Source organism: Bombina bombina, chromosome 7 (genome assembly GCF_027579735.1).
Source record: "Bombina bombina isolate aBomBom1 chromosome 7, aBomBom1.pri, whole genome shotgun sequence".
Lineage (NCBI taxonomy): Eukaryota > Metazoa > Chordata > Amphibia > Anura > Bombinatoridae > Bombina > Bombina bombina.
Genome location: NC_069505.1, coordinates 458,504,333 through 458,529,860, shown reverse-complemented (window position 1 = coordinate 458,529,860; position 25,528 = coordinate 458,504,333). Strand labels below are relative to the sequence as shown.

The 25,528-nt window shown below is 41.4% G+C and overlaps 1 protein-coding gene across 2 annotated transcripts in view; it reads right to left on the bottom strand.

Annotated features, from left to right (window-relative positions):
* Window positions 1–5,706: 5,706 nt before the first annotated feature.
* Window positions 5,707–25,528, bottom strand: part of LOC128666715 (oocyte zinc finger protein XlCOF7.1-like) — an 80,937-nt gene continuing 61,115 nt past the window's right edge. For both annotated transcript variants that reach the window (XM_053721458.1, XM_053721459.1), the window contains exons 7-9: window positions 24,265–24,354; window positions 23,994–24,101; window positions 5,707–6,339 (exon numbers count right to left, since the gene is read on the bottom strand). In XM_053721458.1, the coding sequence (XP_053577433.1) occupies window positions 5,771–6,339; window positions 23,994–24,101; window positions 24,265–24,354 (767 nt within the window). In that variant the 3' untranslated portion in view covers window positions 5,707–5,770. The remainder of the gene's footprint in view (window positions 6,340–23,993; window positions 24,102–24,264; window positions 24,355–25,528) is intronic.

The window sequence follows — 25,528 nt, the reverse complement described above, 5'->3', positions numbered from 1 at the left end:
TAAATACACCCCTCACCACACCCACAAATCAGTTTAACGAATAGCCAAGAAGTGGGGTGATAAGAAAAAAGTGCGAAAGCATAAAAAATAAGGAATTGGAATAATTGTGCTATATACAAAAAAATTATAACCACCACAAAAAGGGTGGGCCTCATGGACTCTTGCTAATATGAAAGAAATGAATTTATCAGGAAAGTTCTTACATAAATTATGTTTTCTTTCATGTAATTAGCAAGAGTCCATGAGCTAGTGACGTATGGGTTAATAAATACCCAAGATGTGGAACTTCCACGCAAGAGTCACTAGAGAGGGAGGAATAAAATAAAGACAGCCAATTCCGCTGAAAAAATAATCCACACCCCAAAATAAAGTTTAAATCTTATAATGAAAAAAACTGAAATTATAAGCAGAACAATCAAACTGAAACAGCTGCCTGAAGTACTTTTCTACCAAAAACTGCTTCAGAAGAAGAAAACACATCAAAATGGTAGAATTTAGTAAAAGTATGCAAAGAAGACCAAGTGGCTGCTTTGCAAATCTGATCAACCGAAGCTTCATTCCTAAACGCCCAGGAAGTAGAAACTGACCTAGTAGAATGAGCTGTAATCCTTTGAGGCGGAGTTTTACCCGACTCGACATAAGCATGATGAATCAAAGATTTTAACCAAGATGCCAAACAAATTGCAGAGGCCTTCTGACCTTTCCTGGAACCGGAAAAGATAACAAATAGACTAGAAGTCTTTCGGAAATCTTTAGTAGCTTCAACATAATATTTCAAAGCTCTAACTACATCCAAAGAATGCAACGATCTTTCCTTAGAATTCTTAGGATTAGGACACAATGAAGGAACCACAATTTCTCTACTAATGTTGTTAGAGTTCACAACTTTAGGTAAAAATTTAAATGAAGTTCGCAACACCGCCTTATCCTGATGAAAAATCAGAAAAGGAGATTCACAAGAAAGAGCAGATAACTCTGAAACTCTTCTAGCAGAAGAGATGGCCAAAAGGAACAGGACTTTCCAAGAAAGTAATTTAATGTCCAGAGAATGCATAGGTTCAAACGGAGGAGCTTGTAAAGCCCCCAGAACCAAATTCAAACTCCAAGGAGGAGAGATTGATTTAATGACAGGTTTGATACGAACCAAAGCTTGTACAAAACAATGAATATCAGGAAGATTAGCAATCTTTCTGTGAAACAACACAGAAAGAGCAGAAATTTGTCCTTTCAAAGAACTTGCAGACAAACCTTTATCCAGACCACCCTGAAGAAATTGTAAAATTCTAGGGATTCTAAAAGAATGCCAGGAAAAATGATGAGAAGAGCACCAAGAAATGTAAGTCTTCCAGACTCGATAATATATCTTCCTAGACACAGATTTACGAGCCTGTAACATAGTATTAATTACAGAGTCAGAGAAACCTCTATGACTGAGAATCAAGCGTTCAATCTCCATACCTTCAAATTTAATGATTTGAGATCCTGATGGAAAAAAGGGCCTTGAGATAGAAGGTCTGGTCTTAACGGAAGAGTCCAAGGTTGGCAAGTAGCCATCCGAACAAGATCCGCATACCAAAACCTGTGAGGCCATGCTGGAGCCACCAGCAGAACAAACGAACGCTCCTTTAGAATCTTGGAGATCACTCTTGGAAGAAGAACCAGAGGCGGAAAGATATAAGCAAGATGATACTTTCAAGGAAGTGACAACGCATCCACTGCCTCCGCCTGAGGATCCCTGTATCTGGACAGATACCTACCTGGGAAGTTTCTTGTTTAGATGAGAAGCCATCAGATCTATTTCTGGAAGACCCCAGATTTGAACAATCTGAAGAAACACCTCTGGGTGAAGAGACCATTCGCCCGGATGTAACGTCTGGCGACTGAGATAATCCGCTTCCCAATTGTCTACACCTGGGATGTGAACCGCAGAAATTAGACAGGAGCTGGATTCCGCCCAAGCAAGTATCCGAGATACTTCTTTCATAGCCAGAGGACTGTGAGTCCCCCCTTGATGATTGACATATGCCACGGTTGTGACATTGTCCGTCTGAAAACAAATGAACGATTCTCTCTTCAGAAGAGGCCACGACTGTTCCAAAATGTTGATAGGTAATCTCGCCTCCCGAGATTCCCAAACCCCCTGCGCTGTCAGAGACCCCCATACAGCTCCCCAACCTGTCAGACTCGCATCTGTTGAGATCACAGTCCAGGTTGGAAGAACAAAAGAAGCCCCCTGAACTAAACAATGGTGATCTGTCCACCACGTCAGAGAGTGTCGTACAATCGGATTTAAAGATATTAACTGTGATATCTTTGTATAATCCCTGCACCACTGGTTCAGCATACAAAGCTGAAGAGGTCGCATGTGAAAACGAGCAAAGGGGATCGCGTCCGATGCAGCAGTCATAAGACCTAGAATTTCCATGCACAAGGCTACCGAAGGGAATGATTGAGACTGAAGGTTTCGACAAGCTGAAACCAATTTCAGACGACTCTTGTCCGTCAGAGACAAAGTCATGGACACTGAATCTATTTGGAAACCTAAAAAGGTTACCTTTGTCTGAGGAATCAATGAACTCTTTGGTAAAATGATCCTCCAACCATGTTCTTGAAGAAATGACACAAGTCGATTCGTATGAAATTCGCCTAAATGTGAAGACTGAGCAAGTACCAAGATATCGTCCAAATAAGGAAATACCACAATACCCTGTTCTCTGATTACAGATAGCAGGGCACCGAGAACCTTTGAAAAAATCCTTGGAGCTGTTGCTAGGCCGAACGGCAGAGCCACAAATTGGTAATGCTTGTCTAGAAAAGAGAATCTCAGAAACTGATAATGATCTGGATGAATCGGAATATGCAGATATGCATCCTGTAAATCTATTGTGGACATATAATGCCCTTGCTGAACAAAAGGCAGAATAGTCCTTATAGTTACCATTTTGAATGTTGGTATCCTTACATAACGATTCAATATTTTTAAATCCAGAACTGGTTTGAAGGAATTCTCCTTCTTTGGTACAATGAATAGATTGGAGAAAAACCCCAGACCCTGTTCCAGAACTGGAACTGGCACAATTACTCCAGCCAACTCTAGATCTGAAACACATTTCAGAAATGCTTGAGCCTTCACTGGATTTATTGGAATGCGAGAAAGAAAAAATCTTCTTGCAGGAGGCCTTACCTCGAAACCTATTCTGTACCCTTGTGAAACAATGTTCTGAATCCAAAGACTGTGAATCGAATTGATCCAAATTTCTTTGAAAAATCGTAATCTGCCCCCTACCAGCTGTGCTGGAATGAGGGCCGCACCTTCATGTGGACTTGGGAGCTGGCTTTTGCTTTCTAAAAGACTTGGATTTATTCCAGACTGGAGATGGTTTCCAAACTGATACAGTTCCTTTAGGGGAAGGATCAGGCTTCTGTTCCTTATTCTGACGAAAGGAACGAAAACGATTAGCAGCCCTATATTTACCTTTAGATTTTTTATCCTGAGGTAAAAAAGTTCCTTTCCCCCGAGTAACAGTTGAAATAATAGAATCCAACTGGGAACCAAACAATGTATTACCTTGGAAAGAAAGGGAAAGCAAAGTTGACTTAGAAGACATATCTGCATTCCAAGATTTAAGCCATAAAGCTCTTCTAGCTAAAATAGCTAAAGACATATACCTGACATCAACTCTAATGATATCAAAGATGGCATCACAAATAAAGTTATTAGCATGTTGAAGAAGTTTAACAATGCTATGAGTATTATGATCTGACACTTGTTGTGCCAAAGCCTCCAACCAAAAAGTGGAAGCTGCCGCAACATCAGCCAAAGAAATAGCAGGTCTAAGAAGATTACCTGAACATAAATAAGCTTTCCTTAGAAAGGAATCAATTTTCCTATCTAAAGGATCCTTAAAGGAAGTACTATCTGCCGTAGGAATAGTAGTACGTTTAGCGAGAGTAGAGATAGCCCCATCAACTTTAGGGATTTTGTCCCAAAACTCTAATCTGTCAGATGGCACAGGATACAATTTCTTAAACCTTTTAGAAGGAGTAAATGAATTACCCAGATTATTCCATTCCCTAGAAATTACTTCAGAAATAGCATCAGGGACAGGAAAAACTTCCGGGAATAACTGTAGGAGGTTTAAAAACCTAATTTAAACGCTTAGTAGATTTAGTATCAAGAGGACTAGAATCCTCCATCTCTAATGCGATTAAAACTTCTTTAAGTAAAGAACGAATAAATTCCATTTTAAATAAATATGAAGATTTATCAGTGTCAATATCTGAGACAGAATCCTCTGAACCAGAAAAATCATCATCAGAAACAGAATCAGAATGATGATGTTCATTTAAAAATTCATCTGAAAAATGAGAAGTTTTAAAAGACCTTTTACGTTTACTGGAAGGAGGAATAACAGACATAGCCTTCCTAATAGATTTAGAAACAAAATCTCTTATATTAACAGGAACATCCTGAGTATTAGATGTTGATGGAACAGCAACAGGTAAAGGTATATTACTAATGGAAATACTATCTGCATTAGCAAGCTTATCATGACATTCATCACAAACTACGGCCGGAGGGACAGATACCACAAGTTTACAGCAGATACACTTAACTTTGGTGAAACCAGCATCAGGCAGCGTTTTTCCATTAGTAGCTTCTGATCCAGGGTCAATCTGAGACATCTTGCAATATGTAAGAGAAAAAACAACATATAAAGCAAAATCTATCAAATTCCTTAAAAGGCAGTTTCAGGAATGGGAAAAAATGCCAATGAACAAGCCTCTAGCAACCAGAAGCAATGAAAAATGAGACTTAAATAATGTGAGAAAAAAGGTGGAGACATAAATGACGCCCACATTTTTTGGCGCCAAAAAAGCCGCCCACATTATTGGCGCCCAAATGCTTTTGGCGCCAAGAATGACGCCACATCCGGTAACGCCGACATTTTTGGCGCAAAACGTCAAAAAAATGACGCAAACACGAACAACAAATGACATAGAATTTTTTTTGCGCCAAAAAAGTCTGCCACAAGAATGACGCAATAAAATGAAGCATTTTCAGCCCCCGCGAGCCTAACAGCTCACAGGGAAAAAAGTCAATTTTTAAGGTAAGAAAAAATGTTTTAATTCATATGCATTATCCCAAATAATGAAACTGACTGTCTGAAATAAGGAATATTGAACATCCTGAATCAAGGCAAATAAATGTTTAAACACATATATTTAGAACTTTATATAAAAGTGCCCAACCATAGCTTAGAGTGTCACAAAATATAAGGCATACTTACCCCAGGACACTCATCTACATGTAGTAGAAAGCCAAACCAGTACTGAAACGAGAATCAGTAGAGGTAATGGTACATAAGAGTATATCGTCGATCTGAAAAGGGAGGTAAGAGATGAATCTCTACGACCGATAACAGAGAACCTATGAAATAGATCCCGTAGAAGGAGACCATTGAATTCAAATAGGCAATACTCTCTTCACATCCCTCTGACATTCACTGCAACACGGAGAGGAAAACCGGGCTCCAGCCTGCTGCGAAGCGCATATCAACGTAGAATCTAGCACAAACTTACTTCACCACCTCCATGGGAGGCAAAGTTTGTAAAACTGATTTGTGGGTGTGGTGAGGGGTGTATTTATAGGCATTTTGAGGTTTGGGAAACTTTGCCCCTCCTGGTAGGAATGTATATCCCATACGTCACTAGCTCATGGACTCTTGCTAATTACATGAAAGAAATGCCTTTTCTCCTGTATGACATTTCATGTGTGTGTATGAATTTTCAGATGCGTCTTAAGAGTTGATTTCCAAGCAAAACATTTTCCACATACAAAACATACAAATGATTTCTCCCCTGCATGAGTGTTCTGGTGTCTAATAACATCTGATTTTCGAGCAAAACATTTCCCACATTCAGGACATGAAAATGCCTTTTCTCCTGTATGAGTTTTCATATGATCAGTAACGTGTGATTTTTGAGTAAAACATTTCCCACACTGAGGGCATGAAAAAGCCTTTTCTCCTGTATGAATTCTCAGATGTCTGTCAAGGTCTGACTTCGTGAGAAAACATTTTCCACATAGGGGACAAGAAAATACCTTCTCTCCTGTATGAATTTTCTGATGATTAACAAGAGTACTTTTCTGAGTAAAACATTTCCCACATTCAGAACATGAAAATGGTTTCTCTCCCGTATGAACGTTCTGATGTCTAATAAGATTCGATTTCCTGGTGAAACATTCCCCAAATTCCAAACTGTCGCTATTTTGATTTTGAAGAAGATTGGAAGAACTCTGACCGTGACTAGAATTACTGCAGTTTGTGAATGCATCTGTTGATAAGAAATACAATGTGAGTAATATTTATTTTATCTTGAGTTCTGAATTAGTATCTACTACAAGGGAATTATCTATGACCTCTACAGCTAAAGCATAAGGGCAGTTTACTGGCTACTGTTATTTTTTTACCTATTATTTTTTCTTAAATGTATTTAGCACTTTTAAAATTGTTTTCACAATTTTAGTAATACAATTATTTCAGTTCCAAAATAACTCTTTATAAATATGGCTTGTTTACACAAAGTATACAGCTTTATTTATTTAGTTTAGTTAATTTATTTTCTACACATCAGACCAGGGTGGATAAAAATCTAATTTCTAATGATGGAGGCTAACATTTCCATAGCAATGACAAATAAGATCGACGAGAGGGGGCAACCATGCCTTGCGCTATTTGATATAGTAAAGGGTTGGGCTATTGAATCATTTAATCTAATTTTTGCTCTTGGTTTATTGTACAAAGTAAATATTTTCCCTACAAATTCTTGATCAAATCTAAATTTTAACAAGGAGAAAAAGCCAATCAAGCCCATCCAAAGCTTTTTCCGTGTTCATTGAAATGAAAACGGAAGAAATTTGATGTAAATTTAAAAATTCCATAAGATTAATAATTTTTGTGGTGTTGTTTCGAGCTTCCCTTGTCGGTGTGAAACCTGCCAGATTAAAGTGAATTATTGAGGGTGTTTATATGGGCTGTCAGAATCTTAGCAAACAGCTTGCATTCGACATTCAATAAAGATATAGGATGGAAGTTTCTTGGCGTTGTAGGCGATTTGCCAGGTTTAGGTATAACATCTACACGTGTCTCCAGCATAGAAGAAGGGAATGGACAATAAACATTAGTCTGATTAAAGATCAATGTTAGGTACTGAGATATTATGGGGAGAATGTCTGGAAATATTTGGCTGAAAAGCCGCCTGGACTTGGGCTTTTCGCACTTTTTAATGTTTTAATAGCGTTCATAGTTTCTAGATTTGAGATTAGTTATGGAGTTGTTCTGTTGACAATTTAGGCAAATATAATTTATTGTTATACAATAACATTTTTGCTATGTGGTCAGGTGAAGGAGATTCTGTTTTCAGATTATATTGAATATTGAAAGTGAACTGTTTTCGCTCTAGCGCTAACCCAACAAGTGGAAAAAGCCGAAGTTACAATATCGCATGCACGTATTCCCCCTTAGATGTCAATGGAGAGAAAATAAAGTGGAAAAAAGCTAACAATGCAAACCTGATCACATATTCTGAAGTGTGCTAACCCGATCTTAAAATAAGAATATTTCACATTCATATGTTCTCCACATAACAGAATGTTCTATTTATTCATAAACATTTCTACATAAATCTGATGGTATTTTGGTACAATCTCTCTCTCTCTTCAGATATATATAGTAAAATCAATTTACAAATACATAGAACGTATTCTGCGATGTGCAGAACATTGGAATGTGAAATATTTACAGTAAATAAACAGTTAAGACCTTTATTAAAAATGAATATTGCATAAAACATAAATTATGCTTACCTGATCATTTAATTTCCTTCTGTGTAAGGAGAGTCCACGGCATCATTCCTTACTGTTGGTAAATACTGAACCTGGCTACAAGGAGGAGGCAAAGACACCCCAGCAAAAGGTTCAAATACTCCCCCTACTTAACTCATATCCCAGTCATTCTGCCAAGGGAACAAGGAACAGTAGGAGAAATATCAGGGAATAAATGGTGCCGGAAGAGAAAAACACATTTTAGTCCGCCCATCAGAGTATATGGATGGGGGCCGTGGACTCTCCTCATACAGAAGGAAATAAAAAGATCAGGTAAGCATAATTTATGTTTTCCTTCTTAATATGAGGAGAGTCCACTGCATTATTCCTTACTGTTGGGAAAACTATACCCAAGCTCTAGAGGACACTGAATGATAACGAGAGGGGTAAAGAAAAGGCAGACCCTAATCCGAGGCCACCACAGCCTGTAAAACCTCTCTCTCAAGCAGCTGAAGCAAAAACGTCAAATTTGTAGAATTTTGAAAAGGTATGTAAGGAGGACCAGGTAGCCGCCTTACAAATCTGATCCATAGAGGCCTCGTTCTTTAAGGCCCAAGAAGAAGCCACTGCTCTAGTGGAATGAGCCGTAATCCTCTGAGGAGGGCTAAATCCCACTGACTTGTAAACTAATCGTATAACACTCCTCAACCAAAAAGATAAGGAAGTCGAAGAGGCCTTCAAACCCTTACGCTTCCCAGAGTAGATAACAAACAAGGACATAGTTTGTCTAAAATCTTTATTAGCTTGAAGATAAAACTTCAAAGCTCGAACAACATCCAGATTATGAAGTAAACGTTCCTTCAAAGAAGAAGGATTAGGACACAAAGAAGGAACCACAATCTTCTGATTGATGTTATGATCAGACACCACCTTAGGAAGAAAACTCAAGCGGGTAAGAAGGACAGCCTTATCTGTGTGAAACTCTGCGTGCCGACGCAAAAGCAAATAGAAAAATAACCTTCCAGGACAACAATGTAATGTCAACTGAATGCATAGGCTCACACGGAGCCCGTTGCAAAAACGTAAGAACAAGATTCAAACTCCAAGGTGGAGAGTTATATCTAAACACAGGTCTGATCCTGATCAGAGCCTTAATGACCACGTCAGGGAACTCTGCGAGTCTCTTGTGCAGCAAAACAGAAAGGGCCGAAATCTGTCCCCTCAGGGAACTGGCAGAAAGGCCCTTCTCCAGACCCTCCTGGAGAAAGGAAAGAATCCTGGCAGCCTTGACCTTATGCCAGTCAAAACCACGCCCTTCACAGCAGAACAAGTAAGCTCTCCACACCTTATGGTAGATGCGACGAGTAACAGGCTTACGGGTCTGAATGAGAGTGTCAATAACCCTCTCAGAGAAACCTCTCTTGGCTAAGACTAAGCGTTCAATCTCCACGCAGTCAGCCTCAGAGAATCTAGATTTTGATGAACAAAGGGACCCTGTTCCAGCAGATCCCTGTGACAAGGTAACCTCCACGGAGGAAATGAGGACATCCCCACCAGGTCCGCGAACCACATCCTTCACGGTCATGATGGAGCAATCAGTATCACTGTTGCTTGCCCCTGCTTGATGCGGGCCACTATACCAGGGATAAGTGGTAACGGTGGAAAAATGAAAATTAGATTGAAACTCCAAGGCACTGCTAATGCATCTATTAGCTCTGCCTAAGGATCCCTGGACCGCGACCCATATCTGGGTAGCTTGGAATTGAGCCGCGACGCCATGAGATCTATCTCCGGCGTCCCCCATCTGTTGCAAACCTCCGCAAACACCTTGGGATGGAGAGACCATTCCCCCAGATGAAAGGATTATATGCTGAGGAAATCCGCTTCCTAGTTGTCCACACCCGGAATGTGGTTTGCTGATAGGGAGCAGCTGTGGGCCTCCGCCCATTCCAGAATCTGAGATACTTGCTAGGGAGCTCCTCGTTCCCCCCTGATGGTTAATGTAAGCCATCGAGGTTATGTTGTCTGATTGGAATCTGATAAACTGGGGCGAACCCAGAAGAGGCCAAACCTTCAGAGCATTGAAGATCGCTCGAAGTTCCATAATGTTGATCGGGAGGAGGGATTCCTCTCAAATCCACAGGCCCTGTGCCTTCCTGGCACCCCTAACAGCTCCCCATCCTGATAGACTTGCGTCCATAGTCACAATCTCCCAGGATGGTCTCAAGAAAGATGTCCCTTGGGACAGGTGATCTGGACAGAGCCACCAAGAGAGCGATTCTTTGACCAGTTGTCCAGAGAAATCTGTTGAGACAGATCCGAATAATCACCGTTCCACTGTCTTAGCATGCACAGCTGAAGAGGTCTGAGATGGAACCTGGGCAAAAGGAATGATGTCCATGCTATACACAATGAGACCAATCACCTCCAAACACCGAACCAAAAGGGGCCTTAAGGAGGTATGGAGGGCAAGACAAGCGGAAGTTAGCTTGTAACGTCTCTGGTCTGTACGGAATATCTTCATGGATATGGAGTATATTATAGTACCCAGGAATTCCACCCTAGTACTGGGAATAAGAGAACTCTTTTCTAAGTTTATTTTCCATCCATGAGATCGAAGAAGAAATAGAAGATCTTTCAAATGGTCCTCTGCCAGACAACAGGATGGTGCTTGAACCCTAATATTGTCCAAGTATGGCGCTACTGCTATACCTTTATACCCTCAATGGCAACGGCACCTTTATACCCTCAATGACTGGGGCACTCACCACCTCATATGACCCAGGCCAAACAGAGAAACCGCTTCTTCTCCGGTAAACCACGTTAGGAAAGAGGAAATCAGTGTGACCACACCTGGTCACATGGTGCGCAATGCAGGACCGCCCCTGCTATAGGAAAAAGTGCACCAAACCTTTCAGACTGCGCAGTTTACAAAAACTAAAGTAAAACCTGTACGTTCCAACATCTGCCTGAGCCTCATCTCACACGTCGCAGCATAATCATAATAAAATAAATTATGTGATTAATCCCCCCCTGTTCAATAATCCCCCTCTGGAGATATTAACCCTTGATTCCATACAGATAAAAGGAGCCACACTGTGACCCTGTCTTCTTGCGTTATCAACAAAAACAGTCCAAAGACAAAGAGGTGCCAACATGTGTGTATCAGTAGATCACAGAAACAGAACATCCATATATACAAAGCACAGGGTACTCACATTTCGGTGGAGCACACCAATGTGCTTGTGGACACAGGCTGGTTATCTCAGCTAACCAGCTGGCTGATCCCGGATACTGGAACTGAACAATAGACGATCCGTTTGTTTGGTAGTGAAAGACTCACATAGGAACGTAGTGAACAAAAGGTGTCCAATAAAAATGTTTATTAAAACAGATATACGAAACACCTTAAAACACTCCTATTTCAGTGAGACAAAGCAGTAATTTTGCAACACGTTTCTCGGCTCAAAGGCCGTTTCATCAGGCATAAATTAAGTTTCGGAACAGCCAATAGAATGCGAGCTCAATCTGATTGGCTGATTGGATCAGCCAATCGGATTGAACTTGAATCTGATTGGCTGATTCAATCAGCCAATCAGATTTTTCCTACCTTAATTCCGATTGGCTGATAGAATCCTATCAGCCAATCGGAATTCGAGGGACGCCATCTTGGATGACGTCACTTAAAGGAACCTTCATTCATCGGGGAAGGAGGATGTTCTGCGCCAGAGGTCTTGAAGATGGAGCAGCTCCTCTTCGGATGGATGAAGATAGAAGATGCCGCTTGGATGAAGATGTCTGCCGGTCCGGATGTCCTCTTCTGCCCCATCGGATGAAGACTTCGGCCCGGTTGGGTGAAGACGACTCAAGGTAGGGAAATCTTCAGGGGGGTAGTGTTAGGTTTATTTAAGGGGGTTTTGGGTTAGAGTAGGGGTATGTGGGTGGTGGGTTGTAATGTTGGTGGGTGGTATTGTGGGTTTTTTTACAGGCAAAAGAGCTGATTACTTTGGGGCATGCCCCGCAAAAAGCCCTTTTAAGGGCTGGTAATAGAGCTGTTAACTTTTGTAATTTAGATTAGGGTAGGGACATTTTTTTTATTTTGGGGGGCTTTGTTATTTTATTAGGGGGCTTAGAGTAGGTGTAATTAGCTTAAAATTCTTGTAATCTTTTTTTATTTTTTGTAATTTAGTGTTTTTTTTTGTAATTTAGTTTAGTTTATTCAATTGTAGGTAATTGTAGGTAATTTATTTAATTAATTTAATGATAGTGTAGTGTTAGGTTAATTGTAACTTAGGTTAGGATTTATTTTACAGGTAATTTTGTAATTATTTTAACTAGGTAGCTATTAAATAGTAAATAACTATTTAATAGCTATTGTACCTAGTTAAAATAAATACAAAGTTGCCTGTAAAATAAATATAAATCCTAAAATAGCTACAATATAATTATTTGTTACATTGTAGCTATATTAGGGTTTATTTTACAGAAAGTAAGTATTTAGTTTTAAATAGGAATACTTTAGTTAATAAGATTTAATTTATTTTGTTAGATTAAAATTATATTTAATTTAGGGGGGTGTTAGGGTTAGACTTAGCTTTAGGCGTTACTACATTTATTAGAGGTCCGGTCGGCAGATTAGGGGTTAATACTTGAAGTTAGGTGGCGGCGATGTTAGGGAGGGCAGATTAGGGGTTAATACTATTTATTATAGGGTTTGCGAGGCAGGAGTGCGGCGGTTTAGGGGTTAATAACTTTTCTTAGAGTAGCGGCGAGGTCCGGTCGGCAGATTAGGGGTTAATAAGTGTAGGTAAGGTAGCGGCGACGTTGGGGGGGCAGATTAGGGGTTAATAAATATAATATAGGTGTAGGCGATGTTAGGGGCAGCAGATTAGGGGTACATAGGTATAATGTAGGTTGCAGCGGTGTCCGGAGCAGCATATTAGGGGTTAATTGTGTAATGCAGGTGTCAGCGATAGCGGGGGCGGCAGATTAGGGGTTAATAAGTGTAAGGTTAGGGGTGTTTAGACTCGGGGTTCATGTTAGGGTGTTAGGTGCAGATTTAGAAACTGTTTCCCCATAGGAAACAATGGGGCTGCGTTAGGAGCTTAACGCTGCTTTTTTGCAGGTGTTAGGTTTTTTTTCAGCCCAAACTGCCCCATTGTTTCCTATGGGGGAATCGTGCACGAGCACGTTTTTCCAGCTAGCCGCTAACGTAAGCAACGCTGGTATTGAGGGTTGAAGTTGCGGTAAATATGCCTTTACGCTCCCTTTTTGGAACCTAACGCAGCTCTTCAGAGAACTCTAAATACCAGTGTTGTTTAGAAGCAGCGCTAGAAAAAAAAGATGCGTAGCTAACGCACCCCTTCGGCCGCAAAATCTAGGCGACAGATAATAAAACGAAAGGATGAAAGGTGTAAATCAGATTGAATGACCAGGGAATCACTACAAAATCTATTTGAGTCACTTGTGAATCACCGCCGTAGCCTGTAATTCAAGCGAGAGGCCATAATGTTTCATTTAAGGGCCCAAATGCACCAAAAAGTGGAGACACTAATCCTCTGGGCAATGTTGTGGGGTTCAGACCAGGGAGCTTGCTTTGCCAAGTTGGTACCAGAAAAAGTACCCATTGTCCCACCTGCTACTCTTGGTAGCTTGCATTTTGACTGAGCATATCCCATCAATGTCTCATCCTTTTCCCTGAGTTTCACAACTATACTACAGTACTACTTGGCTGGTCTCAATAGGGCATCTCTCTTCCCAGTATACTTTCAGCAGATCTAGTGGACCCTGCACTTGCGACCCGTATAGCAGATGAAATGTTGAGAACCCAGTGGACTCCTGCAGAATCTCTCTATAAGTAAAAATGATGTGGGCCAGGAATTGCTCCCAATAAGGCTCAGTATCTACAAATGCACACAGCATCTTTTTCATTGTGCTACTGAAACATTCACAGGGACCATTTATTTGAGAGTGATAAGAAGTGAAACATATGGCACAAAAACCACAAAGAAAGATCTGCTGAAACAAGTCAGACGACACGGACTGCGTGCCCTTATCAGACACAACACTGGGAAATCCAAATCTCGTAAAAATGGGTAAAAAAGCCTCCACTACTGTCTCGGCTGTCATAGAATAATTTACCACTATAAGGATGTTCCTTTCCCTCGTTAATGCTGAGCTTGGCCAATGGGTTGAATCTGTCTAATGCCACTTGCTGAAAGAGCTCACCTACTATAAGAAGAGGCTTGCACCTCAACCTGCTAGCACCCACTCTCTAAATCCCTGCAGTCGCATGAGCAAAGAAATGTTCCATCAACAGCTGTCAGCTTTCAGTAATTGGACCCACTTGTCTCTAGTCTGCTAGCCCACTCAGTGTATGTGTAGCTGGCTCCCTTCTGCAGATCGAAGACTTTTAAGTATACGTCAATCTCATCCTTCTAATCAAAAGTTCGGAATGCCTGATCCCTAGTGTCAGCTGAAGAGGACTCAAAGAAACTTGGTGACTGGCTGCTGGTGTAGCAGGGATCGTTGAAGCTTGCTCCAGGGCATCTAGGTCCAGTTGCCCCACGACTAAAGAGAACCACATCTGTAATTAAATATGTTGAACAACTTGGGTTCCATGTCACTGTATAATAGGCACTGCTTACGAACATTCTGATAAGCATGCCAACTGCGTCATTTGGCCCTTGTCTACTCACTTGTCTTAAAGACAAGTACGCTTTAGGGAATCTGAATGTCAAGACAGTGGACACTGGCAGTGACCTGAGGGGTCCAACAGCAATCTATGAGAGTACAACTAGGGCAGTCTTTACAAAGACTTAACTTGATAGTAATATACTAAAAGGGAAAAGATATATTAAGGACACTCTACCACAGATTCCGCAAACTCAATCTGCATTACGGCTTTTAACGCTGAAAAAAATGGCAATTTCAGCAAAATAGCAGTAATGTAGCTATTGCGAGTCGTGTCAGTATAGCTATACCGCAAGCGTTTTAGCCTGTAACGTAACGTCCATTCCGCACTCAAATTTTTCCGTTTTTGCATGAAATTTTCATAGCGCCGCTATTACAGGTTGTGCGGTGAGGCTAAAATGCTTGCGTTAAAGCCTATATCGACACGATCCATACTGCCATCTGAGACCAGTAGTTATGAGGTTTGCGCCACAAAAATGTTTCACAAAACTCATAACTAAAATGTTACAAAGTACACTAAACACCCATATATTACTTATTAAAGTCTAAACCGCCACCATCCCGCTTTGCAAACACTATATTAAACTTATTAACCCCTAATCTGCCGCCCACCCACATTGAGACTATTAAATACATTTATTAACCCCTAATCTGCTGCTCCCGACATCGCCGACACTAATAAAATTATTACCCCTATTCCGTCGCTTCCTGACATCACCGCCACTATAATAAAGTTATTAACCCCTAAACCTCCGACCTCCCACATCTCCATCCCTAAATAAACCTATTAACCCCTAAACCGCTGGCCGCCCACATCGCAAAACACTAAATTAAACGATTAAACCCTAAAACTAACACCCCCCTAACTTTAAATTAAAATTACAATATAACTATATTTAAATAAATAAAAACTTACCTGTGAAATAAAAAAAACCCATAATTTATGCTTACCTGATAAATTTATTTCTCTTGTAGTGTAGTCAGTCCACGGGTCATCCATTACTTATGGGATTATATCTCTTCCCCAACAGGAAGTTGCAAGAGGATCACCCAAGCAGAGCTGCTATATAGCTCCTCCCCTCACATGTCATATCCAGTCATTCGACCGAAACAAGACGAGAAAGGAGAAACCATAGGGTGCAGTGGTGACTGGAGTTTAATTAAAATTTAGATCTGCCTTAAAAGACAGGGCGGGCCGTGGACTGACTACACTACAAGAGAAATAAATTTATCAGGTAAGCATAAATTATGTTTTCTCTTGTTAAGTGTAGTCAGTCCACGGGTCATCCATTACTTATGGGATACCAATACCAAAGCTAAAGTACACGGATGAAGGGAGGGACAAGGCAGGAACTTTAAACGGAGGGAACCACTGCCTGAAGTACCTTTCTCCCAAAAATAGCCTCAGAAGAAGCAAAAGTGTCAAATTTGTAAAATTTTGAAAAAGTGTGAAGTGAAGACCAAGTCGCAGCCTTGCAAATATGTTCAACAGAAGCCTCATTTTTAAAGGCCCAGGTGGAAGCCACAGCTCTAGTAGAATGAGCTGTAATTCTTTCAGGAGGCTGCTGTCCAGCAGTCTCATAGGCTAAACGTATTATGCTACGAAGCCAAAAGGAGAGAGAGGTAGCCGAAGCCTTTTGACCTCTCCTCTGTCCAGAGTAAACGACAAACAGGGAAGAAGTTTGACGAAAATCTTTAGTTGCCTGCAAATAGAACTTCAGGGCACGGACTACGTCCAGATTATGCAAAAGTCGTTCCTTCTTTGAAGAAGGGTTAGGACACAATGATGGAACAACAATCTCTTGATTGATATTCCTGTTAGAAACTACCTTAGGTAAGAACCCAGGTTTAGTACGCAGAACTACCTTGTCTGAATGAAAAATCAGATAAGGAGAATCACAATGTAAGGCAGATAACTCAGAGACTCTTCGAGCCGAGGAAATAGCCATCAAAAACAGAACTTTCCAAGATAACAGCTTGATATCAATGGAATGAAGGGGTTCAAATGGAACGCCTTGCAGAACATTAAGAACTAAGTTTAAGCTCCACGGCGGAGCAACAGTCTTAAACACAGGCTTAATCCTAGCCAAAGCCTGACAAAAAGCCTGAACGTCTGGAATTTCTGCCAGACGCTTGTGTAGAAGAATAGACAGAGAGGAAATCTGTCCCTTTAACAAACTAGCGGATAAGCCCTTTTCTAAACCCTCTTGTAGAAAAGACAATATCCTAGGAATCCTAACCTTACTCCATGAGTAACTCTTGGATTCGCACCAATATAAATATTTATGCCATATCTTATGGTAAATTCTTCTGGTAACAGGTTTCCTAGCCTGTATTAAGGTATCAATAACCGACTCCGAGAAGCCACGCTTTGATAGAATCAAGCGTTCAATCTCCATGCAGTCAGCCTCAGAGAAATTAGATTTGGATGGTTGAAAGGACCCTGAATTAGAAGGTCCTGCCTCAGAGGCAGAGACCATGGTGGACAGGACGACATGTCCACTAGGTCTGCATACCAGGTCCTGCGTGGCCACGCAGGCGCTATCAGAATCACCGATGCTCTCTCCTGTTTGATCTTGGCAATCAGTCGAGGAAGCATCGGAAATGGTGGAAACACATAAGCCATGTTGAAGACCCAAGGGGCTGTCAGAGCATCTATCAGCACCGCTCCCGGGTCCCTGGACCTGGATCCGTAACAAGGAAGCTTGGCGTTCTGGCGAGACGCCATGAGATCCAGATCTGGTTTGCCCCAACGATGAATCAGTTGAGCGAAGACCTCCGGATGAAAAGTCTGGCGACTTAGAAAATCCGCCTCCCAGTTCTCCACGCCTGGGATGTAGATCGCTGACAGGTGGCAAGAGTGTGACTCTGCCCAGCGAATTATCTTTGAGACTTCCAACATCGCTAGGGAACTCCTGGTTCCCCCTTGATGATTGATGTAAGCCACAGTTGTGATGTTGTCCGACTGAAATCTGATAAACCTCAGAGTTGCTAACTGAGGCCAAGCTAGAAGAGCATTGAATATTGCTCTTAACTCCAGAATATTTATTGGGAGGAGTTTCTCCTCCTGAGTCCATGATCCCTGAGCCTTCAGGGAATTCCAGACTGCGCCCCAACCTAGAAGGCTGGCGTCTGTTGTTACAATCGTCCAATCTGGCCTGCGAAAGGTCATCCCCTTGGACAGGTGGGGCCGAGAAAGCCACCATAGAAGAGAATCTCTGGTCTCTTGATCCAGATTTAGTAGAGGGGACAAATCTGAGTAATCCCCATTCCACTGACTTAGCATGCACAATTGCAGCGGTCTGAGATGCAGGCGCGCAAATGGTACTATGTCCATTGCCGCTACCATTAAGCCGATTACTTCCATGCACTGAGCTACTGACGGGTGTGGAATGGAATGAAGGGCACGGCAAGCATTTAGAAGTTTTGATAACCTGGCCTCCGTCAGGTAAATTTTCATCTCTACAGAATCTATAAGAGTCCCTAGGAAGGGAACCCTTGTGAGTGGTAATAGAGAACTCTTTTCCACGTTCACCTTCCACCCATGCGACCTCAGAAATGCCAGAACTATCTCTGTATGAGACTTGGCAGTTTGAAAACTTGACGCTTGTATCAGAATGTCGTCTAGGTACGGAGCCACCGCTATGCCTCGCGGTCTTAGTACCGCCAGAAGTGAGCCCAGAACCTTTGTAAAGATTCTTGGAGCCGTAGCTAACCCGAAGGGAAGAGCTACAAACTGGTAATGCCTGTCTAGGAAGGCAAATCTTAGGTACCGATAATGATCCTTGTGAATCGGTATGTGAAGGTAGGCATCCTTTAAGTCCACAGTGGTCATGTACTGACCCTCTTGGATCATGGGTAGGATGGTTCGAATAGTTTCCATTTTGAATGATGGAACTCTTAGGAAGTTGTTTAGGATTTTTAAGTCCAAGATTGGTCTGAAGGTTCCCTCTTTCTTGGGAACCACAAACAGATTTGAATAGAATCCTTGCCCGTGTTCCGTCCGCGGAACTGGGTGGATCACCCCCATTAGTAAGAGGTCTTGTACACAGCGTAGAAACGCCTCTTTCTTTATTTGGTTTGCTGATAACCTTGAAAGATGAAAACTCCCTTGTGGAGGAGAAGCTTTGAAGTCCAGAAGATATCCCTGAGATATGATCTCCAACGCCCAGGGATCCTGGACATCTCTTGCCCAAGCCTGGGCGAAGAGAGAAAGTCTGCCCCCCACTAGATCCGTTTCCGGATAGGGGGCCCTCTCTTCATGCTGTCTTAGGGGCAGCAGCAGGTTTTCTGGCCTGCTTGCCCTTGTTCCAGGACTGGTTAGTTTTCCAGCCCTGTCTGTAACGAGCAACAGCTCCTTCCTGTTTTGGAGCGGAGGAAGTTGATGCTGCTCCTGCCTTGAGGTTACGAAAGGCACGAAAATTAGACTGTTTGGCCTTTGATTTGGCCCTGTCCTGAGGCAGAGCATGGCCCTTACCTCCCGTAATGTCAGCGATAATTTCTTTCAAGCCGGGTCCGAATAAGGTCTGCCCTTTGAAAGGAATATTAAGCAATTTAGATTTAGAAGTCACGTCAGCTGACCAGGATTTAAGCCATAGCGCTCTGCGCGCTTGGATGGCGAATCCGGAGTTCTTAGCCGTAAGTTTGGTTAAATGTACGACGGCATCAGAAACAAATGCGTTAGCTAGCTTAAGTGCTTTAAGCTTGTTCATAATTTCATCCAATGGAGCTGTGCGAATGGCCTCTTCCAGAGACTCAAACCAGAATGCCGCCGCAGCAGTGACAGGCGCAATGCATGCAAGGGGCTGTAAGATAAAACCTTGTTGAACAAACATTTTCTTAAGGTAACCTTCTAATTTTTTATCCATTGGATCTGAAAAGGCACAACTATCCTCCACCGGGATAGTGGTACGCTTAGCTAAAGTAGAAACTGCTCCCTCCACCTTAGGGACCGTCTGCCATAAGTCTCGTGTGGTGGCGTCTATAGGAAACATTTTCCTAAATATGGGAGGAGGGGAAAAAGGCACACCGGGTCTATCCCACTCCTTGCTAATAATCTCTGTAAGCCTTTTAGGTATAGGAAACACGTCAGTACACACCGGTACCGCATAGTATCTATCCAACCTACATAATTTTTCTGGAATTGCAACCATGTTACAATCATTCAGAGCCGCTAATACCTCCCCTAGCAATATGCGGAGGTTCTCAAGCTTAAATTTAAAATTATAAATCTCTGAATCCAGTCTCCCTGGATCAGATCCGTCACCCACAGAATGAAGCTCTCCGTCTTCATGTTCTGCAAATTGTGACGCAGTATCGGACATGGCTCTCACATCATCAGCGCGCTCTGTCCTTAACCCAGAGCTATCACGCTTGCCTCTTAATTCTGGCAATTTAGATAATACTTCTGTCATAACAGCAGCCATGTCTTGCAAAGTGATTTGTAAGGACCTCCCTGATGTACTTGGCGCCACAAAATCACGCACCTCCTGAGCGGGAGGCGAAGGTACTGACACGTGAGGAGAGTTAGTCGGCATAACTTCCCCCTCGTTGTCTGGTGATAATTTCTTTACATGTAAAGACTGACTTTTATTTAAAGTTACATCAATGCATTTAGTACATAACTTTCTATGGGGCTCCACATTGGCCTTCATACATAGTGAACAAACAGATTCATCTGTGTCAGACATGTTTAAACAGACTAGCAATGAGACTAGCAAGCTTGGAAAATACTTTTCAAATAAATTTACAAGCAATATAAAAAACGCTACTGTGCCTTTAAGAGGCACAAAAAGCTGTTACAGTTGAAACAACAATGAACCAAATTAGTTATAGCAACCAAATTTTCACAGTAAATGTAATAAGTTAGCAAAGGATTGCACCCACCAGCAAATGGATGATTTACCCCTTAATACCCAAAAACGGATAACAATTTAATAATTAACGTTTTTATCACAGTCAAACACACTGTCACAGGTCTGCTGTGACTGATTACCTCCCTCAAAATGAATTTTGAAGACCCCTGAGCTCTCTAGAGACGTCCTGGATCATGGAGGATGAAGTAGAAAGATTGTGACTGAATTTTTACTGCGCAAAAAAAGCTAAAATAGGCCCCTCCCACTCATATTACAACAGTGGGGAAGCTCAGTTAACTGTACACACACTCATCAGCCTAATACCAGTCGCTACCACTGCATTTAAGGCTGAACTTACATTACATTGGTATCAGCAGTAATTTCTCAGTCAATTCCATTGCTTAGAAAAATAATTTACTGCACATACCTCGTTTGCAGGGGGGCCCTGCATGCTATTCCCCTTTTCTGAAGTTACCTCACTCCTCAGAATGTGCGAGAACAGCCAGTGGATCTTAGTTACGTCTGCTAAGATCATAGAAAACGCAGGCAGATTCTTCTTCTAATGCTGCCTGAGAAACAAACAGCACACTCCGGTGCCATTTAAAATAACAAACTTTTGATTGAAGAAATAAACTAAGTTTAAAAACACCACAGACCTCTCACAACGACCTATCTTTAGTTAGGTTGCAAGAGAATGACTGGATATGACATGTGAGGGGAGGAGCTATATAGCAGCTCTGCTTGGGTGATCCTCTTGCAACTTCCTGTTGGGGAAGAGATATAATCCCATAAGTAATGGATGACCCGTGGACTGACTACACTTAACAAGAGAAATAACATTAAACTATAAATTAACCTAACATTACTATTCTAATAAAATTAAAAATACTACCAATTAAAATATCTAAATTAGAAATTTTAAAAAAACCTAATACTACGAAAAAAAACATTTTCTAAAATTACAAAAAATAATAAACACTAAATTACGAAAAATAAAAAACACTAAGCTTACAAAAAATAAAAAACGAAATTATCAAAAATAAAAACAATTACACCTAATCTAATAGCCCTAAAAAAGCCCCCCTAAAATAAAAACTACCCTAGCCTACAATAAACTACTAATAGCTCTTAAAAGGGCCTTTTGTAGGGCATTGCAGTAAGTTAAACAGCTCTTTTACCTGTAAAAAAAAATACAAAGTCTCCCAACAGTAAAACCCACCACCCAACCAACCAACCCCGTAAATAAAAAAAACAAACTCGAAAAAAAACACCTAAGATACCCATTTCCCCATAAGCGGCATTTGTATGTTCATTGCCCTTAAAAGGGCATTTAGCTCTTTTTCAAAAGCCCAAACCCTAATCTGAAAAAACCCCCCCCAAAAAAATACCTAACACTAACCCCAGAATATCTACTCACGGTTGCTGAAGTCCGGACATCCAAGCGGCGAGAAGTCTTCATCCAGGCGGCGACATCTTCATCTATCATGGGGGCGTCTTCTATCTTCATCCCGGGGGCATGGAGCGGCAAAGACATCCAGCGCGGAGTGTCCTCTTCATACGGTCCTCACCGTATACTGAAGCTTCAATGCAAGGTAGCCGTTTCAAAATGGCGTACCTTGCATTCCTATTGGCTGATTTTGATTCTTCAAATTCTTTTTGATTTTAGAAGCTCTCATCCTATTGGCTGATTTGAATTTGAAGAATCAAAATCAGCCAATAGGAATGCAAGGTACGCCATTTTGAAACGGCTACCTTGCATTGAAGCTTCAGTGTATGGTGAGGACCGTATGAAGAGGACGCTGCGCCCTGGATGTCTTCAACGCTCCTCTCCGCCGGAATGAAAATAGAAGACGCCCCTGCGATGGATGAAGATGTCGCCGCCTGGATGAAGACTTCTCGCCGCCTGGATGTCCGGACTTTAGCAACTGTGAGTAGATATTCTGGGGTTAGTGTTAGGTATTTTTTTTATTTTTAGGGGTGTTTTTTTTTCTTCTTCCGATTAGAGTTTGGGCTTTTGAAAAAGAGCTAAATGCACATTTAAGAGCAATGAAAAAGAGCTGAATGCCCTTTTAAGGGCAATGCCCATACAAATGCCCCTTTAGGGGCAATGGGTAGCTTAGTTTTTTTTAAGTGTTAGGTTTTTTTATTTTGGGGGGTTGGTTGGGTGGTGGGTTTTACTGTTGGGGGGGACTTTGTATTTTTTTTAAAGGTAAAATAGCTTTTTAACTTAGGGCAATGCCCTACAAAAGGTCTTTTTAAGGGCTATTGGTAATTTATTGTAGGCTAGGGGGTGTTTTTATTTTTATAGGGCTATTAGATTAGGTGTAATTTTTGATAATTTTGTTTATTATTTTTTTTAAACTTAGTGTTTATTATTTTTTGTAATTTTAGATTTGTTAATTTTTCTCGTAGCATTAGGTATTTTAAAAATTCAAATTTAGATTTTTTAATTGGTAGTTTTTTTTTATTTTATTAGAATAATTATGTTAGGTTCATTTATAGTTTAAACTTTTTTTTTATTTCACAAGTTTTTATTTATTTAAATATAGTTATATTGTAATTTTAATTTAAAGTCAGGGGGGTGTTAGGTTTAGGGGTTAATAGTTTAATTTAGTGTTTTGCATTGTGGGGGGTTGGTGGTTTAGGGGTTAATAGGTTAATTTAGTGGCAGAGATGTGGGAGGCCGGAGGTTTAGGGGTTAATAACTTTATTATAGTGTCGGTGATGTTGGGGAGTGGCGGAATAGGGGTTAAGAACTTTATTATAGTGTCGGCAATGTCGGGGAGCGGCGGAATAGAGGTTAAGAACATTATTATAGTGGCGGTGATGTTAAGGAGCGGCAGAATAGGGGTTAATAACTTTTATTAGTGCCGGTGATATTGGGAGCGGCAGATTAGGAGTGTTTAGACTTGGGGTTTATGTTAGGGTGTTAGGTTTAAACATAACTTTTTTTCCCCCCATAGACATCAATGGGGTTGTGTTAGAGATTTTTCATTCCGCACTTCAGGTGTTATTTTTTTTCAAACACTCTCTCCACATTGATGTCTATGGAGGGAAAGCGTGCACGAGCATGTCAAGTCAGCCCTTGGCTTTTGTGTGGTATGGAGCTTAACGCCACCATATTGCATGCACAAGGAGGCTTTTCAGTAACTCGTAATGGCAGCGCTATGAAGAGTGAAATAACTCAACTTTTTTGGCGTTAGTTTTGCACCCTGTTTAGAGCAAAACTCGTAATCTAGGTGATTGATTGGTGGTAGAAAGTCCATTAGTAGGGTCATTAATCCGGCACATATATGCAGTAAAGACCTCTGGAATGACATATCTCCCATTCTTTAACATTCCCTAAATATACAGAGCATTATTACTATAATAATATAAGTCTAATGATGTCAGTGGTTTAAGAAAGTTGTCACACTGGCATTTACTGAAAAACAATATTAACTGTCTGTGCCAGAAGTACAGGCAATGCAAAGGGGAAATGTGTGACTGTCCAGGGAGCAAGATCAAAGCTATTTCCTAGGTGCCAAAGCCCATTTTCTAGACACTGCTGGTGCTGGGATTAATCTGGCCCTTAGGGTAGTGCAAAAAGATTTTTTTTTTAATAAAAGTAAACAAACCTGTATTGATATCGTCACCGATTTCCTGCTTCACAGCTTCCAGCTGACTCATTACATACAGATCATTTGTTTGTTCAGCATTAAGTGTGAATTCAGTCTTAACATCACCTGCATAGATCATATAAATATGGTGACATTTTAGCACTGCACAAGTAAATTGCATTATGAATATAAGCACCTTCACATGTGCCCAGTGTCCCTAAGACATGTCACACACATATACTCACTGATGCCCTGCACCCCTCAGACACGTCAAAACACCTACACTCACCTGTAGTAATATTGTCACAAAGGTCCTGCTCCACAGCTTCCAGTTGTTTCATTACATACAGATCATTTGTTTGTTCAGTGTTAAAGTCACCTGCATAGATCATATAGATTAAATCAAATTGTACCTTTTTAGCACTGCACAAGGAAATCGTAATATCTGAAAATCATGCACGTACACTCACATGCACACTGCATCCCTCAAACATGTCACACACGTACACTCACCTGTGCCCTGTATCCCTCAGACACATCACATACATACACTCACCTGTATCCTGTATCCCTCAGACACATCACACACATACACTCACCTGTACCCTGTATCCCTCAGACACATCACACACATACACTCACCTGTACCCTGTATCTCTCAGACACATCACACACATACACTCACCTGTACCCTGTATCCCTCAGACACATCACACACATACACTCACCTGTACCCTGTATCCCTTAGACACATCACACACGTACACTCACCTGTACCCTGTATCCCCAGACACATCACACACACTCACCTGTACCCTGTATCCCTCAGACACATCACACACATATACACTCACCTGTACCCTGTATCCCTCATACACATCACACATACACTCACCTGTACCCTGTATTTATCAGACACATCACACACATACACTCACCTGTACCCTGTATCCCTCAGACACATCACACACGTACACTCACCTGTACCTTGTATCCCTGAGACACATCACACACATACACTCACCTGTACCCTGTATCCCTCAGTCACATCACACACATATACACTCACCTGTACCCTGTATCGCTCAGACACATCACACACATACTCACCTGTACCCTGTATCCCTCAGACACATCACACACATACACTCACCTGTACCCTGTATCCCTCAGACACATCACACACGTACACTCACCTGTACCCTGTATCCCTCAGACACATCACACACATACACTCACCTGTACCCTGTATCCCTCAGACACATCACACACACATACACTCACCTGTACCCTGTATCCCTCAGACACATCACACACATATACACTCACCTGTACCCTGTATCTCTCAGACACATCACACACATATACACTCACCTGTACCGTGTATCCCTCAGACACATCACACACATATACACTCACCTGTACCGTGTATCCCTCAGACACATCACACACATCCACTCACCTGTACCCTGTATCCCTCAGACACATCACACACCTACACTCACCTGTACCCTGTATCCCTCAGAAACATCACACATACACTCACCTGTACC